Here is a 20,518-nt window from a genome sequence, read left to right as displayed (position 1 = left end):
CTTGTCTTTGACAACACAATGGGGATTTTCAGATGGGGATTTTCAGATTCTGCTACGCCTTGGGTAAATTCGAAGCACAAGAGAGATTTGCTCCCTCCTCATAACTACATCTGAGCAGATGTACAACATACCATTTTTTGGGACAGAAGTTGAAAAAGAACAGCTGTTTTTGTTCATTTTAAGGCTGTGCTTAAGGAAAGGCCTTTGTCTAGTTCAGGGATTCCCCGTGAGAGCTCCCCAGGGTTTCCCCGGCTTTCCCCCTATATCCTGCCTTAATGGACTCAGCCACAAATGATTCCCGACATTGCCATGAAAGCAGAGAACTGGCAGCCAACATTAACCTGGGGGTGGTGTTCTCACATGGTTACCATTTATGGGGAAGGGGTGGAGTCAGGTCACCTACTCCTGCCTCAAACTGCCTCTAGTCTCTCCCACCCACTCACACACACACACTTCTCCTGCATGGCAGGGAGGCGTGGTCAGATGACATCACTTCTGCTCTGCTTCTGGGGCTCCTCAAAGTCTGAAAAATATTTCAGGGGCTCCTCCATGGTCAAAAGGTTGAAAAAGGCTGGTGTAGTTGGTGAAAGATTAGGCTTTGAGAACCAGCGATCTTCCCAAAATCCCACCTTAGACACATTTGCACCTGTAGTGTTATAAAACCTTCCTCTATTCCCTCTTGAAGGAGCTGTGCATGCCATTAGCTTGCCTGTTTGACAGGGCTGTCCCAACAAGCTCAAGTAACTGTGGGGCCATCAGAATTAATCCACTATAGCTTAGATCTTCATGGTTCATAATGCAAAGGTTCCTAATGTGAGCAAGGAGTAACAAAACAGGCTTTCTCAGCTAGGGTTTTGTGAAACCATGTTGTTTCTTAATGGCCGTGGAAGGGCTTCCCAAATGGGTGGGAGTTATTTTTTTATACATTTGTTAAACATTTATTGGGTAATATGACTATATAGAGTTGTCAACCCACACCCCAAAATGGCCAATGGTGGGCCTGGAGAGGATGTGACGGGGAGGGGCACCAGATAAGCATGTATGCAGCTATGCTGTCCAACCATATTCTGCATGATTGTGCCATTCCTAGGATTTCTTGAAGCCTGGAGAATGTTTAAGGAGTTTCTCAATGGTACAAAAGTTCAGGGAGGCTGAATTAGAATATCGTCAGACAAAAAAAACACCCTCCTTTTAATACAGTGGTTCTCAACCTTCCTAATGCCACAACCCTTTAATACAGTTCCTCATGTTGTAGTGACCCCCAACCATATAATTATGCAAATGTTCTTTCGCAGAAATCAAACCAAAACTGACCAATGGCATGGGGATCCATTATTCATGATAAATTGGGTTTTTTTCCCTGGGTTTCTCAGTTCCGTTCTGCCTCTTTTCCCACCATGCCGATCACACTCTTTTCCGCTGCTCCAGACAGACGAATGCTCTATCTCAATCTACCCCACAAGGCTGTTGTGTGGATGGTGCCCATCTGGCCAAGCTGCTTGCCCTGCCGTGACCCCTGTGAAAGGGCCGTTCTACCTCCAAAGGGGTCCCAGCCCCCCAGGTTGAGAACCGCTGTTTTAATTGGTTGTTTTCTTCACTTGCCAAAGCAAATAGCTGTATCGTAGCTGTTGTTCCCAACTCATGTTTGGAAAATTCCTTGGGGGAGGGGGGTCCAGGGAAGGTGGGGTGAGGAAGGACCTCAGCAGGCTACATGCATAGAGCTTGCCTTCCAGGGGCCCCACTTTCTCCAGGGGTGCTGATCTCTGTAGCATGGATATCAGTTGCGATTCTGGTGCTGCCTTAAAGTTGACAAGCCAGGGGGCTCACTTGGGCATAAAGATGCTTCAGAGAACTAGATTACCTAATCTGGTTTCAGTGTATTGCCTTAATATTTACTTCCAGGTTCTGTATGCACCATATGGTGGCCAACCGCCTGGAGAAAACAACTGTCCTTTCCCTTTAACAGAGCTTTGATGAGATGTATGTTGTTTACCTCTGTGCCATGAACTGAATGAAAAGTTGGCAGGATCCAACCCTATGTTTACTCACGTCTTATTATAAAACTGCAAACTGATCACGTTCTGATTGCACCTTCTGATTGCACCGCTGCCCTCTTCCTGGAGGTCACAATATTAGTTTCACAGAGAAGTAACTCAGTCTGTTTCATTTTAACTCTTGCAGGGACATCAAGGTAGTCGGGAAGCCGAACGAAGGAACCCTGTTTTATCCAAGCTGGGTCTTTTCATTTTCCCTTGAAAGGAACCACATTGAATCTGCAAGAACATCCTCAAGGAACTGAACCTCAACATGGGCCTTGCCACATGGGTGTTGGCCTCGGTTGTCCTCTCTTTGTTCCATCAACAAAGCAGTGGTGGTCTCATCAAGAGAATTATTCGACAGAAGAGAGAGGCAGGGATCAACGTCACTTTGCCTGAGGACAACCAGCCTGTGGTCTTTAACCATGTCTACAACATTAAAGTCCCCATTGGGTCTCTTTGTTCGGTGGACTTGGAGGCAGCCAGTGGGGACTCAGACCTCAAACCCCACATCGAGCCTAGCCAACATTATCAGGAGCACACCCTGAACGAGGAGAACCAGATTGTCTTCACGCACAAAATCAACATCCCACGGCGAGCCTGTGGTTGTGCTGCAGGCCCTGATATCAAGGATCTCTTAAGCAGGCTTGAAGAACTGGAGGGGCTGGTCTCCTCGTTACGAGTTCAATGTGCCAGTGGCATCGGCTGCTGCCCCAGTGGACAGTCTGTTGAAGGTAAGGTGACCTTGAGAAAGTCATAGGGTTGATAAGTCAGCCCTGGGCACTGGTGGGGAGATGTCAGGGTAGGGTTGCCAGATCTAGGTTGAGAAACCCCTGGAGATTTGGAGATGGAGACTGTGGAGAACAGAGACCTCAGTGGGGTCCAGTGCCATAGATTGATATCCATAGTCTGGAGATCAGATGTAATTCTGGGGCATCCCCAGATGAAGCTTTCCATGTAGAAGTCACAGGTCCCACCTGGCAACTGGCGAGGGATGGAGTGGTGGGGCCTTACCTGGAGAAAGAGAAAGGCCCAGGCCTCATTGCCAGCATTGCCCAGGAAGTGACATCATCACACCAGTGACATTCAGACTCTATGATAAAAGTAGCTTCTTCCATACACTTTTGGCCCAAATACCAGAGCGTCACTTGGACATCGCTGGTGTGATGATTTCACTTCCTGCGCAGTGCCAGCAATGAGACCTGGGCCTTTCTCTTTCTCCAGGTAAGTCTCTCTGCCAGCCAGCTGATGGACTGCTGGGGGGTAGCACCTAGTGATAGGAGACCTCTGCTGCCACCAGGGGATCTGGCAATGCTATTTCTATGGCATGCAGGTAAATAATATCCCTTGGTATATCCTATCTCATTAAACATTTTTCTGAAACAGGACATTTTTCTCCAGGCCTCTTGGCTCCTCTGGTCTCAGCCTAACCACTGTTGGGGGAATCTTGTGAGCATAAAACAGAGGAAGGGAGAATTAAAGTCAATCACACTGAGATCATTGGATGAAAGGCAGGTGAAAAAAAATGTGATAGGCACATAACTACTGCAGATAGACATTGGGGCATGATGTGGCAAAACTAATGTGCAGACAAAGAGGCATTTTGTTTATCCTGTTTAATAATATATACCCCAGAGTCCGAAATCTTGTTCATAGGGGCATGATGAATGCTAAAGGCATAAAACATTAAACATTTTAAAAATCAATGCAGCATATCCTGCCCTTCTCAATCTTATGAAGTTCCAGGGTGACTGCTCTTTTTCTAAGTTGAAAATTGAGCCTGGCCCTGTTGCCAGCTCCAGGTTGGAAAATTTCTGGAGATTTGGGAGTAGATCCTACTGAAACTGGAGTTTGTGTTGGGACTTCAATGAGGTGAAATGTCATTAGGGATACAAGTCCACAGGTGCGATGTGGGAATCTCCTGGAATTATACGTCATCTTGAGACTAAAGAGTTCAGTTTCCCTGAAGAAAAGGGCTGCTTTGAGGGGGGGGGGGGAGACTCCATAGCATTATACTCTATTGAGGTCCCATCCCACCCCAAATCACACCCATTACTGGCCCAAAGTCTCCAGGTATTTCCCAAACCAAAGCTGGCAACCCTAAATGCCATACAGTCTGTCCTGCAACACAGTCATTTTTTCCAGGGGAACTAACCTGGAGATGGCAACCATAGGATCTGGTGAATAGACCTCTTCAAAGCCATATGATGGAGACGTTCTCAGACATAATATGATATAATTCCTGGTGGTTCAGATGAGCTGCCTACTCAATATGATTTCATCAGCCCCGAAGTATCTCGAGGTCTGGGCTGTTAGAAACCTTGCAGCCTGAACACTATGCCACAATTGCTGTGTTTGTTCTTCAGCCAATATGTAAACAGTGAAGCAGAACTCCTTGGTATGATGATAGGTGTACTACATTTTTAACCTATGGACTCCTGGCCTTTCTATCTACCAGGAACAGTCCCTCATTTTTTGTTCCTGGGAAATCAGGTCTCTCAATTTTGGCCTTTGGAGGCATTCTTTATTAGAGTATGTAGTGATCATCTGGCTGTTCTTCAGGACTGATCTTGGTTCCTGGGATGGTAAGAAGTTACATTTCTTCTCAGAGTGAAGGTGGTTGCACCTTGATTCCAGTGTGCCTGCATGAAAAAGCCTGGGCATGAACACTAAAGGCACCAGGGGTCAACATTGAGATGTGTAGAGTTGCCCTTGGCTGGCATCTCTTGGGAGATGTGCGGGGCAAAGCTAGGAATAATACGGTGCTGCAATGCCATGATGTCACTCCCTGGTTCATAACTAGAAATTACATTACATGTCACTGCAGTGCTCTAACAATCTGCTAAATCTCCGTGGGAGATTGCTAGAACATCACAGGGATGCATGATGTCACTTCCGGTTACATGACTGGAAGTGACATCACAGAATTGCCATGATGGCATCCCCCCTTAGCTTTCCCCCACTCTAGTAAACCTAGAGGGATGCTTTTCATTGTTGATATTATGGAGTAATGATGTCCTTCTTGCATATCTTGAACCTACCTCCTTAGCTTTTACAGCAGATGACTGCAAAGTAGAACAATACAACATATGCAGGACAGATTACTGTGTATTCAGCAATATATAGGGCACGGGAACTCTGCTTGGTATGAGAATAGGGATGTTAGCCAGCATGACTCTGTATGAATGGTCTGCTTTTGTGACTTTTAATAGCATTTGGACACTCTGCAGGCATTAGCAGTTAGGAGCATTTGAAAAGCTCATTACTTCAAGCCCACCTTCTGTTAAAGGCATAGATACAGAACACGGCTGGTTTGACTTTGGGTCAGCTGGTGCCTCTAATACAGGTCTGCAAAAGAGCACTGACCGAGATTCTTCGAATGTGTGCAACTGCACCTTGGGACGGCGTATAGTTCATGCATTTCGAATCTTCACATGGCCATGAAGCTCAGGCTATTCACGCCAACCATATAAATGTTCTTTTGCGCTTTCTTATTGCTGATCTTGCTTTGAGGATAACATGTCTCCTCGTTTTCCTGGCCTAGGTTCTATCGAAGCCACACCCTACTGCAGCGGAAGGGGGAATTACAGCAATGACATATGCGGTTGCATTTGTGAGCCTGGCTGGAAAGGACCCAACTGCTCTGAACCGGAATGCCCCCAAAATTGCAACAACAGGGGGCGGTGCGTTAATGGCAAGTGTATCTGTGATGAAGGCTTCACGGGGACAGATTGTGGGCAGCTGGCATGTCCTGGGGACTGTAACGACCAAGGCAAATGTGTGGATGGCCAGTGCGTGTGCTTCGAGGGTTTTGCTGGTGAGGACTGCAGTCTCGAAGTGTGCTTGGTGCCGTGCAGCGAACATGGGAAGTGTGTCAACGGGCAGTGCATCTGCAAGGAAGGCTTCAGTGGGGCAGACTGCAGCCAGCCACTGTGCCCAAACAACTGCAATAACCGGGGCCGCTGCGTGGACGAGGAATGTGTGTGTGACGAAGGATACACCGGCGAAGACTGCAGCGAGCTCATCTGCCCCAATGACTGTTACGACCGGGGCCGTTGTGTCAACGGCACTTGCTACTGCGACCTAGGCTTCACCGGGGAGGATTGCGGGGAACTAGCTTGTCCCAACAACTGCCACAACCAGGGCCACTGTGACAACGGGGTGTGCGTCTGCTACGAAGGGTTCACAGGGGACGACTGTGGTGAGCGGAGGTGTCCCAAAGACTGCAATGAACGTGGCCGTTGCATTAACGGGCAGTGCGTATGCAACGAGGGTTTCTTGGGCGTCGACTGCGGGGAGGTGAGGTGCCCCAACGACTGCAACAACCGTGGACGCTGTGTAGACGGGCAGTGTGTTTGCGAAGAAAGGTTCATGGGAGAGGACTGCAGTGAGCTGAGGTGCCCCAATGACTGTAGCCACAGGGGGCGTTGTGTCAACGGGCAGTGCGAGTGCGATGAGGGATTCATGGGAGAGGACTGTCGAGATCTCAAGTGCCCCAACGACTGTCACCAACGCGGGTTGTGCCTTAACGGCCTGTGCCTCTGTGACGAGGGGTACACCGGGGAAGATTGTGCTGAACGGCGGTGCCCCAATGACTGCAACAACTCCGGACGCTGTGTCGACGGTCTGTGCGTATGCGACGAGGCCTTCACTGGTGTGGACTGCGGTGAGCTCAGGTGCCCTAATGACTGCAACAATCATGGCCGCTGCATCAACGGGCAGTGCGTGTGTGATGAGGGGTACACGGGCGAGGACTGTGCAGAACGGAAGTGCCCTAATGACTGCCATAACCGTGGGCGCTGTGTCAACGGGGTGTGCGTCTGCAACAAAGGCTTTGTCGGCGACGATTGCGGGGAATATGCCTGTGTGAACGACTGCAATGGCCGAGGCCGCTGTTTCGATGGGCAGTGCGTGTGTGACGAGGGCTTCACCGGGGTGGACTGCAGTCAACAGCGGTGCCCCAAGGACTGCAACAACCGGGGACAATGCATCAATGGACAATGTGTCTGCAACGAGGGATTCCGGGGGATTGACTGCAGTGAAAGGTCCTGCCCAAACAATTGCAACGATCTTGGCCGCTGCGTAAATGGGCAGTGCATCTGTGATGAAGGCTATGTAGGGGACGACTGCTCAGATGGTAAGTTCTGCTTGGGATTCTCCTAGGATGGTTATTGTTCTTGGGAATTTGCACGGAATGATTTTGTACCTTCTTTCAGCCTCCCAGTTTATTATCACCATCTCTTTCAGCTGTCATACTTCCAATGTTTGACGAACTGGAAGAATCTCTCCTGAGCTAAAACTCAGATGCCAACCAAATATCTTAAGCTGTTGTTCTCAGCTCTGCAGCTAAAGTTTTTTTTATTGTCATCTGGCTGGATAAATATATGACTCTGAACTGAGCTATGGAGTTAGCACAGCCTTTCTCAACATTTTTACCATTGAGAAGTGCCTGAAACATTATTCAGGCTTCAAGAAACCCCAGAAGTAATGTGATCTTGTGGAATATGTTTTGGAAGCATAGCTGTGTCCATGCTCACCTGGGGCCATTCCCCTTCCAGGCCCATTATTGGTCATTTTTTTTGGGGGGGGGGGGTTCATATGACCTGATAAATGTTTAACAAATTTTAAAAATTAATTAACTCCCACCTATTTGGAAAACCTATCCATGGCCATCAAGAAACCCCAGAGTTTCACAAAACCCAAGGAGAGAAAGCATAGGTTAGCAAAATCAGACTCTTTCTCTCTGTTGGACTACAGTGGGGAGTCCATGATACATCCTTCTGTATGCAAAATATAACCCTTAGATATAGAAACTTGCCACTTATTGTATAATGGTGCCAGTCTGAGTCCTATATATTCATTTACCTGGAATATTTTATGAACATGGGCAAGCCAGATATGTCACCAATAGATGGCATGGTCAGGCACCTGTCCAGGTGAAAGTCTCCTAGTGGTATTCTGGAGGTGGTAGAAGTATGCAACAGTAGCGAAGGAAACTGAGCAAGAAGACTATGTTCTACTGCCTTACCTAGATGTTCATGCTCTTGGGTAGTTTCCCTTTTGGTGAAGCAACCATGAATTGGAGAGATTAATGAAGTTATGGAATAGGGGGAAGTCAAGGGAGACTAAGGTTGCCAGCTCTGAGTTGGGAAATACCTGGAAACTTTAGGGATGGAGCTGGGAGTGGACAGGATTTGAAACAGGGAGGGACCTCAAACAGATTATAATGCTATGAAGTCCACCCTCCAAAGCTGTCACTTTCTCCAGGGGAATGAATCTCTTTAGGCTGGAGATGAGCTGTTAAACTGGGGGATCCCCAAGTCCTACCTGGGGAATGGCACTCTAAGGAAAACTCAAAACGGAGAAGGGAGGACAAGGAGGCGATGAAACTGTATGGCAGGGGAGGCCAAATTGTGGCTCTCCAGATACTGGCAGGGGCTCATGGGAATTGTCCATGGACATCTGGTGAGCCACAGTTTGACCACCCCTGCTATATGGGGAAGCTTTCAAACCCAGAATTCCCTGTTTACAGTCTGAAATGGTACTGTCCAGGAAGGAATCTATCACTTGATATTACTCTGCCTGCAGATCAGCCTTTAGAAAGGCACTTCATCAGCCGGTTTTCAAAGCACGTGTCCTTCTTTCTCAGACGTTTGACAGTGACTTTGCCTTCCCCCCCCCCCTAAACCCTCTTGGCAGTATCGCCTCCGAAAGAGCTGATGGTGACGGACGTGACAGACAAAACTGTCAACCTGGAATGGAAGAATGAAAACGTCGTCACGGAATACCTCATCACCTACATCCCGACCGGCACCGGTGGCTTGGAACTGCAGTTCCGAGTACCTGGGAACCACACAGCGGCCACCATTCGGGAACTGGAACCCGGCGTCGAATATTTTATCCGTGTCTTTGCCATCCTAAAGAACAAGAAAAGTATCCCCATTAGTGCCCGGGTGGCCACATGTGAGTATATAACATTTTATAGCACCTACAATCAGAACTTCAGAAAACGAATCCCTCACTTTAGAAGGCCCTGTTCCCTTAACAACTAGGACCAGTCTCTTCTAAATTTTGGCCTGTCTTATAATGGGGCTCTCCATGCAATTAATTAGCCCTCTCTGCTAGCCTTCCCCTTTTCTAGGCCAAAATAACACCCCAAGCTTACTGCTGTTACGGGTAGGTGTTGGTAGCAAGGGCTTAGTAGAGATAGGAGAGGCCTCGCCAAGACTCTCTTTAATCAGAAATGATTCAGAAGCATTATCCCCAAATTTGGTGCAGTTAACTATATGGTGTTGTCATGAGGGCAGATCAGGGGAAAATATATATAACACTCCCTGTCCTCCCTCTGGTCTTGTGTTGTGCTGCCAGCGGAAAACAAAATGGTGCCAAACAGCAGCAGCAAACTGGAAAACTGGCAAATATTTCAGTCTACTTAACAACCGCACCCTGAATAATCACCGAAACCGCGACTGGAAAGCTCTTCGCAGATACACTGGCAAAACTGAGGGGGACAATTTCACCTCAATTCTAGGGCACACATGAGATGATATAGATGGATATTGTTTCCCTCAGGTCAGGTTTCTTGTTGGTCTGCTTGTGGTTTTGGGGTATTTTTTTTTTATGGCTTGCAAGTAGCCTTCCTGATGCCCCCCCCCCTTTCTTTCCTCTTTTCTTCTGTGTGGTTTGAATGTGGAGTATATACATGTCTTTTGCTACAGCATCACAGGAATGCCCGGAATGGAAACATGATTATTTTAGGTCTGTCTAGATGCCTGTGCCTCATCTTCTTGCCTTTCGTTTCCCAGATCTGCCTGCCCCGGATGGCTTAAAATTCAAGTCAGTTAAAGAGACTTCTGTGGAGGTGGAGTGGGACCCCCTGGACATCCCATTCAGTGGTTGGGAAATCGTTTTTAACAGTTTGGTAAGGAAGGAATTCAAATTTGCATGTCTTCCCTTTGACTCCAAGAATCCCGATTCCCCTCCCTCCCCCGTGTTTTATCAAATCCCAACTGTTTGACCCTTGAATTTCAGAAAGAGGAAGACAACGGAGGAATAAGGAGCAGCCTGGAGAGGCCGCGGACATCGTATTTGCAGCCAGGCCTTGCCCCCGGACACCAATATAATGTATCCCTTTATGTTGTGAAGAATCAGACCAGAGGACCTGGCCTTTCTAGGGTGGTAACCACAAGTAAGTGGCCATCTGGCTACGTTAATAGAGAACCAAGAAAAACAGAGAGCCAGTGTTTATAGGAGCTGTAAATAAAACCCCTATGTGATGAGAAACATATGGGCAACTTTAGCAGCTATCAGTTCTGATGGTCACAAAGCCTCCTTGGCAGTCTTCTTGCAGTGCCACTGCCCACTCACAGATCCTTGGCTGGCATCCAGCTTCATCTAGCAGCAGCAGGGAGGGCTAGCAGGGCACACACACACACACACAGAAAGAAAGAGAGAGAGAGAGAGAGAGAGAGAGAGAGAGAGAGAGAGAGAGAGAGAGAGAGAGATTTCCTCACTCCTCTTGGCTGCAGTAAGAAGACAGCCACAGGTAGAAGCTGAGCAGTTATCCATGGATGGAGACTCAGTAGCTACTGCAGTCTACTGGAGTCTTCATAGCATTTGGAAACTCTGTTTAGTGTCACTATGACCGTTTACGCACTGGGAACTTCACTGCCCCAGCTCCCGTGCAGGAGCACAAATCGGGGGCGGATGAGGTGCACCGGGCCAAATGCTCCCCCATGTGGGTTCAGGAAGAGGTGGGGCAACCTGCCACGACTAAAACTCCAGCCTGCAACCCGGTATGAAACCTCCAGTGCGTAAACGATCTATGAGATTTCCTGCCTTGAGCTGGACGGGCCAAGCTAGCCAAATCTGTTCAGGTCGCAGAAGCTAAGCAAGATCAGCTCTGGGAGATGGCACTTTACACGTGAGAGTTCCTATTTCCATTATTGTCCCTGGGGAACAAAGGTTACATGGCTGCTAGTCAATGTTTTTTTCTTCAGCAAAAGTGGTCATTGCAACATGGAGTTGACTGTAATCATTTCTTTTGTGAGGGATGGTTTAAACAAGAGAGGAAAGCCAGGGCTTCCTGGATGCCACTGGCCTAATCTCATCTCCCCCTCCTTAAGGAGCTTGGTACAGTCTGCATGGTGGTCCCCTCCTCTTTCAGCCTCACAACAGCCCTGTGAGGAAGGTTAAGACTGAAGAGCGGTAAGGGCCCAAGGGCTTCCTGCTGGCTGAGCAAGGACTTGAATCTGAGGCATTCCCATTTGATGGCCAAAACAGATGCAATGCTGGGAGATGACTTTTTAATACTTTGGAACTCAAAATTGAACTTTTACATGGCTCAAGATCCTTGGAAGAATTCCAAGGAGAGTGGACACTTGCTTTTTGGTTTGAAATGGAAAGGGGTCATTTTTCTGTGTTTTGTTTTGTTGCACCTACATGGTAGTCCTTGGAGACAAGCCTTTTTGTGCTGGCAGCAAACTTGTTTGTCTCCCACTTCTTTGCTCTGGATAGCAAGTCAGATCCCTCAGTGAAACTTGGGGGGAATGGCACTAACCTTGGTGCCTGCTAACCTTGGAGTAAGCCCATTGGATACAGTGGGACCTCAGAGTAAGAATGCACAGATCACACTGAAATAGATAGGAGAAAAATTGCTCCAAAGCCTTAGCACCAAGATTTACTTTGATTTATTTTATTTATTTTTGAACTCCTTAGGAAAGAGTGGAGTTATATTCCCATGGAAACCTGTGAGGAGTTTGCTTATCTCTACTTGGGAGCTTTATGTTTACAGCTTCCAAATAATTCTTAAAAAAAAAAAAAAGCAGGTGCATGGAAACTTGGTTGGAATGAAACCTCAGGAAGAAGAGGGCTTAACTCTACTCCTTCCTGCCATTTTCCTGAGACAAAATGTCCTCAGCTTGGTGTAGTGGTTAAGAGCGCTGTACTGTAATCTGGCATGTCAGGCTTGATTCCCCACTCCTCCACATGTAGCCAGCTGGGTGTCCTTGGGCCAGTCATGGTGAGCTGTTCTCACAGAAGTTCTGTCAGAGCTCTCTCAGCCTCATCTACCTCACAGGGTGCCTCTTGTGAGGAGAGAAAGGGAAGGCGATCATTAGCCGCTTTGAGACTCCTTCGGGTTGTGAAAAGTGGGCTTCTTCACAAAGTTCTATTTTAAGTGTATCGTTCTTTCTTTCTTCCCCCAGAACTTGATGCCCCCAGCCAAATTGAGGCGAGGGATGTTACAGACACCACAGCGCTAATCACCTGGTTCAGGCCCTTTGCGCAAATCGATGGCATCGAGCTCACTTTCGGGCCCAAGGAGGTCCCTGGGGACCGAACATCCATCGACCTCTCAGAGGACGAAAGCCAATACTCCATTGGCAATCTGAAACCGCACACTGAATACGAGGTGACGCTCGTGTCTCGACGAGGGGATATGGAGAGCGACCCCGTGACAGAGAGCTTCACCACAGGTAAAATGACTACTTTCTGGCTTTTGGGGGGTGGGGGTGGGGACACAGGAAACGGCCTTCCGCGGCATCAGGCCATTGGTCCAGCTAGTTTAGTGTGAGGGCTGGCAGAGGCTCCCCAAGTGCTCAGGCGGGGGGAAAGTCAACTCCTGAAATCCTACAACTGAAGATACCAGGACTGGAATCTGGGACCTTTGGCAAATAAATCCCAATCCACCCTGAGCCTCCCAGGCAGGGTGGTTTATAAATGTACAAATAAACAAATAAATAAAGCTTTAATTACACCACTAAGTCTTCCCCCCTCTATTTCCCCATCAACTTTTCTGCCAAGGTACCCTCTATACCAGGGGTAGTCAACCTGTGGTCCTCCAAATGTCCATGGACTACAATTCCAGCGTTTGCTGGCAGGGGCTCATGGGAATTGTAGTCCATGGACATCTGGAGGACCACAGGTTGACTACCCCTGCTCTATACACCCGCCATAGCAATTCAGTATATTCCAGAGGACACTGAGGCATGCTTTTTAATGCCTGCATGCATGTTAAGTGTGGTCAAATCACTTTGTGTATGTTTTAAGTGCAGTCAAATCACTTCCAATTTATGGCAGCCCTGTGAATGAATGTCCTCCAAAATGTCCTATTGTTAGCAGCCTTTCTCGGGTCTTGCAAGCTGAGGGCCATGGCTTCCTTGATTGAGTCAGTCTTCCTCTTTTCCTGCTGACTTCAGCTTTCCCTGTATTGTGATCTTTTTCAGCGACTCTTGTCATAACTGCCCGATAGCCTCAATCTGGTCATTTTATCTTCTAGGGAGAGTTCAGGCTCAATTTGATCTCAAACCCACTTCTTTGCCCTTTTGGCCATCTGGTGTCCATAGAATCCTCCTCCAACACCACATTTCAAATGCCCATAAGAGGGTCATCAAAGCTCAGTAGCAAAGTGCATGCTTGGCATGCAGAATGTCCTGGGATCAGCCCCTGCATCTCCAGCTGAAGGATCGCAAGGAGAAGGGGTGGGAAAGGCCTTTCTCTGGAAAGCTTCTGCCAGCAGTTGGATTACTAGCATCCCTATAGTATAGAGCCAAAGGCCAGGGTATATTCTTAACATTTTGAGATTGAATAGAGGTATTGACGTACCAATTTTCGCACAAGTGAGAGGAACAACCACTGAGGAATATTCCCTTTGAAAACAGGAGATATCTGGAACCCGTTCTGGTTGGATGCTACAATAAACCTACAGAATAAGAAGAGACTTTTTTACTTTTCTTTATCCTGTATTAGCTTTGTTAATGTTGTTAGTAGCCTTGGGACAGGTTTTTTTCTCTTTTTGTGTAGACACTACAAACCGTCCCTTTTGTCTGTATTTGCCAGCCAGATTAGACAAAAGGGAACCTTTCGTAGGCCTTTAGATCCTGGTTCTCGGGAAAATACATAATCTTCTCCATCTCCCCAGATCTGGATGCCCCCAAAAATCTGAAGCGCCTCTCTCAGACGGACAACACCATCACCCTGGAGTGGAAGAACAGTCAAGCAACCCCTGAAATTTACCGGATCAAGTATGCACCCATTTCTGGTGGAGATCACGCTGAAGTCACAGTGCCCAGAAGCAACCAAGCCACAACCAAAACCACCCTGACTGGTAAGACTTCTGAAAGTTCTGGGAAGTTCATGCTAAAGTTGCATATGGCTTGATCTAAGTAGGAATCACAGTCAGACTGCCTTAGTTCTTTCTAGGGAGGCATATTCAACAAGAAATGTACTGTTCCTAGTAAGGACAGACAAGGTGAGATCCCTGCCTGAAATTCCATGCGCACTGAAGGTATTGTTGGTGTTTTTTTCTTTTTATTTAGGCTTGCGGCCTGGAACAGAATATGGCATTGGCGTGACAGCCGTGAAGCAGGACCGAGAGAGCGCTCCCGCCACAGTTAATGCTGCGACTGGTAGGGGAAGAAACAAACAAACCCTTCTCTTCCTTAGAACAAGGGAAAGATTAACTGCAAACACTGGCATGAGCTTAGCAGGAACTACTGCAAACAGTGTCTCAAAAATGTAAGGTCATGGTCACCATGCCAAGAAGAAAGGATTGAGCATGTCATCAGGGGCATAGAGGAATCTGTCTGGGGTTAGCCAAGATAATTTTTACACAGCTTCCCCCTTCAGGGTGCTAAACTGGCAGTCTTCAAGGAAAGGTTGGATACACACTTTTCTTGGATGCTTTAGGATGCTTAGGGCTGATCCTGCGTTGAGCAGGGGGTTGGACTAGATGGCCTGTATGGCCCCTTCCAACTCTATGATTCTTCTATGATTCTATGATTCTAAACCATTTTGACCTTCTCTGTTTTTTCTTGGGCATTGTGTGTAGATCTGGATAGTCCCAAGGACTTGGAGGTCAGCGATCCTACTGAAACCACTCTCCTCTTACGCTGGAAAAGACCCCTGGCCAAGTTTGATCGCTATCGCCTTACTTACGTCACCCCCACAGGGAGGAAGAACGAAATAGAGATTCCAGCAGATAGCACATCTCACAACTTAAGGTCGCTAGATGCTGGAATCGAGTATACCATCAGTCTCGTGGCAGAGAAAGGAAGACACAAGAGCAAACCTTCCACTGTGACAGGTTCCACTGGTATGTGCAGTGATTTGACTTGAATTGTGTTATCTTGTTCCTCCCGTAAACACTCACCCATTTTTCCCCCCTAGGAGATGATGCTTTCATATGGAGACCATTGGTCCATTAAGCCAATTGCAAAGAGGTAGCTGAGCCAGTATGTCCAGTCCAGTGGCCTCTTAAAGGTCAACAATGCCTTTCACAAGTCACTACTCACTTCTTCAGATAGCTCAATCTTTAAAGTTGGACACATGGTAGGAGAAGGAGCTACCAGCAGCAAGGAGAGGGAGAGGGTTAGCAGATACCTTGTAGATCAGGCTTTCTTAGCCAGGGTGCTTTTCTTAGTGGCCCTAGAAGGGTTTGCTGAATAGGTGGGAGTTCATTAATTTAACTATATTTTAAAAATTTGTTAAGCATTTATCAGTCATATGACGGTATATGGTCATGTTGACCAGCCCCCCCTCTCCAAAAATAGCAGATGGGCCTGGAGGGGGAGAGAACGGAAGGAGCCCTGAGTGGCCATGTACACAGCGATGCTTCCCAACCATATTCTGCCCAAATGTGCCACTTTTGGGGTTTCTTGAAGCCTGAAGAATGTTTCAGGGGTTTCTCAATGGTGAAAAAGTTGGGAAAAGGCTGTTGTAGATGATAAAGGGGATGAGGAGCCCCAGCACTGGGAAACCCACATGAAGGTATTCTTGAGGTCCTCCAAAATTCAAACCCAGCCCTGGTTTGAGATCTTACCAGAAATACTGAAGAAGGGAGAGAGGAAACTGGATCATTCTCAGCTTTACAACAAAGAATTCGAAATACTATCAAATATACTGTGGGGCAAGTTTCATGAGCCAGCTTTTGTTCCATGTGATGCAAGTGATGAACTCTAGCTAGGTGATGGGCACAGTTGGCTGAAAATTCAATTGGAGATGCCTGTTGAGAAAAGAAGTAGCCATAGCTCAGTGACAGAACACCAGTAGCATATGCAGAAGCTTCCAGATTCAGTTCCTGGCATCTCTGCTTAAATTAATTCAAGTAGTTTCTTCACGTGGAGAGCCACTTCCCATCAGAGTAAACAACACTGAGCTAAATTGACCAAAGATCTAATTCTATATAAGGTGGATTCATATAATATGCATCTTTTCTTTGCCTTTATATTTCTGTTGGGAATGGGATTTTCTTTCATCTTGGATGCTAAAATACCAGAGTTGAACCAGAAGGTGTCCCTGTGCCTTATGAATTTCATTATCAGTTTTTCTCCCCATGCTTTCTTTCAGCACACCTACACCCCAAGTCAACAGAATTTATACAGTCAAATTTAGCAAGCAAATATGAATGAGAAGTTGCTTGAATATTCCACCCCATTCGTCTCAGCCTGTCCTTTCATATGTTTCTAACTAATGACTCATTTTGACTTCTCCCTACAGTACCAATGCAACCATGTAGGTCTATCATGGAGCAAACAAAGGCGTAACTTTGTTCCCTCTCTCTCTCTCTCTCTCTCTCTCTCTCTCTCTCTCTCTCTCTCTCTCTCTCTCTCTCTCTCTCTCTCTCTCTCTCTCTCTCTCTCTCTCTCTCTCTCTCTCTCACCCTCTGCCTCTGGTCAGCCTGTACTGCAGCCTTGCAAGTTGATATAGAACAAGGACATTTTTTGCTTTCACCGCCTACATTGACCATAATGGTGTTGTTCCAAAGGGTCACGGTAGACATAACAGGACAGCCACGTTTGTTCATATTTATGCCATATTCCTTTGTAAGGGAGGCCATTATCTTGGGAGTAAATGCAGTGTAGTGGTATTCACCCATCACATAGAGATGGATTTGGTGCCGGGTCCTATACTATGCCCATGTAACGGTCACATGTGACTTGTAGCTTCCCTTCCTGCATGTCCCCAGCTGTGGTATGTATGGAAATGAGGAGAAGGGGTATGCCCCTTCTTCAGACATGCAACAATTGTGTTCTGAATGAGGCAGTGTGAACACTTAAATTGAGGAGAAACCACATCTCACATGGGACTGTTACACAGGACACAAGATGGGAACTCTGGTCCCAACCCATGTTGTCTGAATCATCATGAGACCTCTTGCCCTACCCTCAGCTTGATCTGTCAATGGGAAGGGGACAGTGCTGATTATCTTCCTTGATAGCAGTTCGAATCGTTGATTTCTGCCAATTAAGTTGAAATTAAAAGCAGAAGGAAAGGCCTTTTCTGGTCAGCTGGTAACTTCACTTTTGACTCAGAAATGCAAGAGTGGAAAAATTATCCTTTCCTCTTGGCAGGATGTAACCCATGACTTACCATATGTACAGCAGAGCAACATATGACCACCACAGCAAGTTAACTGGTTAGGAAATGTTCTGTGCTCAGTCTGGGAAGGTCACTGACCACCCATTCCCTGGGTGATCCAACCCATCCCAGGTGAAAAGCTTACTTCCTGTTGATGTTCCTGGGCTCCCAATAAAGGAGCCCATGACTGAGGAATGGAAGTTCAGAGACACATCTTAGTCACATGCTTTAGGATGCTTTTGGCTGATCCTGCGTTGAGCAGGGGGTTGGACTAGATGGCCTGTATGGCCCCTTCCAACTCTATGATTCTATGATTCTATGATTCACTTCCACTGCAAGGCCTCATGTCCAGTCCCAACAGTTTATGACACTGTGCAGGAAGCCACAAGATCAAAGATCCCTTATGTACCAATTTACAAGACTTACGTTACTGTACAGCTTACCGTCTGTATGTTAGAGAAACCCCCTTTGCTTCATGTTGTCCCATTTCATTACTGAAAGAGGAGATTTTTGATGGGAAGGGGAAGTAGCACACAGAATTGATAGGTACCATCTGGGTGGGTTTCCTCCCCCCTCTTTTCATCCCAGCATTTTCATTTCACTTCCCAAACCCAGAGACCAAAAAAATGCAGATATTACACAATGTGCCTATGTTCAGGCATAGAGAACCCACAAGAAAGGGAAGGAACTTTGTCTGGAAAGTCCCAGGAAGCCAATACATTTGATACAACCTGAATCCTCAAGGCAAATGGCTCCTCTTAATTAAACCATGTAATGTGTCGAGATCCAAAGGCTATACGCTATAAATCCAAGGAGGCCGTCCACATGAAAGAAATGCTCAGGCATGACAGGAAGTCTGGGTGTTGAGGGAGAGAGTGAACATAGGAGCCATGAGAACTGTACATGAGTTTGGAAGGATTGCAGAAAGCTACCATCTTTCCTAGTTTTATCTACCCTCCTTCTAAAAGTATAAAGCTGGCTAGGAAAAAAATGCAAAGGGAGAGTTAAACAAAAACCATCCTCAAAACTCCTGCTGTGTATTCTTAGCAGCTGAGTGTTTTTGGCATCAAAGCCTGTATCCCCCATGGCTTCTCTTTTCGTTGTTTCTTACTCAGTGCCTGCCTGTTCAGAGTAATTTTTTTTTCAAGGTCTCCCCTTAGAATTGTCAAAAAAATGGGACTCTTGTAATCAAATCTGGTGAGCTGCTGTTCTATCTGGAGGTGTCCCTTCCTGTTGCCTGAGATGACTTGGGGATCTGGTCTTTCCCTTGTGACCCCTCTGGGGTTTCCCTCAGAAAGGAGAGAACTTTGTATCCTGAGCCAAATCATACAAGCTTTATGGTGTCAGCCTCTGGCTTTCCATGACGTCAGGTTCCTTCCAGTCCTTGAGGGAGGCCCACGGCCTGAACTCCAGTCAGCAAAGAGACAATGAGTGACCCAAGCAGGACCTGAACTGGTGTCTTTGATTCAGAGAACTCTTCCCCCCACAGGGATCACAAAGGCAGCCAAAACATGAGGCATTGGAAAACCATCTTTCAAAGGAAAAAAAAAGGTCGGGATTCATAAGAATAATTGACGCTTCCCAGTCCTGATTCAGAGGAGGTTAGGGATGTACATTGTTGGGAGCCCATTTTTGTTGCTTTTTGTTGCTTCCATTTGTGAGCCCATTGTTGTGAGCCCATTTTTGTTCCATTTTGTTGCTTCCATTTTGTTGCTTCCTCACTGGCAGTCTTCAAGCAAAGGTTGGATACACACTTTTCTTGGATGCTTCAGGATGCTTTGGGCTGATCCTGCGTTGAGCAGGGGGTTGGACTAGATGGCCTGTATGGCCCCTTCCAACTCTATGATTCTGTGATTCTGTGATTCTCAATTCACTCATTTCTTTTATTTTCATAATTTGCCCAGGCAAAAACAATCATTCTAGCACTTGAATTGGAACAGGATAAGTTTGGGGGAAAGAAAGAAAAACGGTGCAATGTTAAAGACTTGTGGGTATGGATGGGAGAAGCAATAAATAAATACATTGAAACAGGTTGGCAAAATCCCCTAGCAATCCTACTTGTCCCTCTGAAATGGATGTCTTTTTACTAAACCGATCCCACAGGTGTCAGGGAGACTTATTTAAGCACGATGAAATAGACCAGGGGTAGTCAAACTGTGGTCCTCCAGATGTCTATGGACTACAATTCCCACGAGCCCCTGCCAGCGAATGCTGGCAGGGGCTTGTGGAAATTGTAGTCCATGGACATCTGGAGGGCCGTAGTTTGACTACCCCTGAAATAGACCATAAAAAGTTTACACCATTTTCAAATTGGGAATAGACCCCCTGCGAAGCTAGACCTGAGTATAAAATTGCACACAAATTCCTGTTTTGCGAGTGACCAAAGATACAATGTGTCTACGATTAGTGCTATCAGCTCCAGGATGGGAAATACCTGGTGATTTTAGGAGTGGCGCCTGAGGGGGAAAGAGGGATCTTGGCAGAGTATCATGACACCGAATCCATTCCCCAAACAGCCATTTATTTCAGGGAACTGAATCTCTGAAGTCTAGAGAGCCGTTGTTATTCTGGGCCAGGCTTTCTCTGGAGTTTCTTGATGGCCCTGGAAGGGTTTCCCGAATGGGTGGGAGTTAATTAATTGTGTATATATTTTCAAAATTGGTTGGACATTTATGGTCATATCAACCTGCCCCCCCCCAAATGGCCAATGAGGGGTCTGGAGGGGGTGGGTTGGGGAAGAGCCCCAGGTGGGTGTGGCCACAGCTCAGCTTCCCAACCATGTTCTTCACAATCATGCCACTTCTGGGATTTCTCAAAGCCTGAAGAATGTTTCAAGAGTTTCTCAATTGTAAAAAAAATTGAGAAAGGCTGTTCAGGGCAATTGCGAGGCTACAACTGTAGGGTTGCCAGTTCTGAGTTGGGAAATATCTGGAGACTTTGGGGTGGAGCTGGGAGTTGATGGGATTTGTGGTGGGGAAGGACCTCTGTGGACTATAGTTCTTTGGGGTTCACCCTCCAAAGCAGCCATCTTCTCCAGGGGAATTGATTTCTTTAGTCTGGAGATGAGCTATTATTCCAGGGGATCCCCAGGTCCCCACCTGGGAACTGGCATCCCTACCTGGAAG

The 20,518-nt window shown here is 46.9% G+C and overlaps 1 protein-coding gene across 8 annotated transcripts in view; it reads left to right on the top strand.

Annotated features, from left to right (window-relative positions):
* Positions 1–20,518, top strand: part of TNC (tenascin C) — a 91,753-nt gene that overhangs the window by 25,851 nt on the left and 45,384 nt on the right. For all 8 annotated transcript variants that reach the window (XM_077306929.1, XM_077306928.1, XM_077306930.1 and 5 more), the window contains exons 2-10: positions 2,182–2,770; positions 5,581–7,173; positions 8,736–8,999; positions 9,842–9,957; positions 10,068–10,224; positions 12,242–12,511; positions 13,957–14,142; positions 14,354–14,443; positions 14,866–15,129. In XM_077306929.1, coding sequence (XP_077163044.1) covers positions 2,308–2,770; positions 5,581–7,173; positions 8,736–8,999; positions 9,842–9,957; positions 10,068–10,224; positions 12,242–12,511; positions 13,957–14,142; positions 14,354–14,443; positions 14,866–15,129 — 3,403 coding nt within the window. In that variant the 5' untranslated portion in view covers positions 2,182–2,307. The remainder of the gene's footprint in view (positions 1–2,181; positions 2,771–5,580; positions 7,174–8,735; positions 9,000–9,841; positions 9,958–10,067; positions 10,225–12,241; positions 12,512–13,956; positions 14,143–14,353; positions 14,444–14,865; positions 15,130–20,518) is intronic.

The sequence above is a fragment of the Paroedura picta genome, chromosome 12, assembly GCF_049243985.1.
Source record: "Paroedura picta isolate Pp20150507F chromosome 12, Ppicta_v3.0, whole genome shotgun sequence".
NCBI lineage: Eukaryota > Metazoa > Chordata > Lepidosauria > Squamata > Gekkonidae > Paroedura > Paroedura picta.
This window is presented reverse-complemented; position numbering and strand designations above follow the sequence as displayed.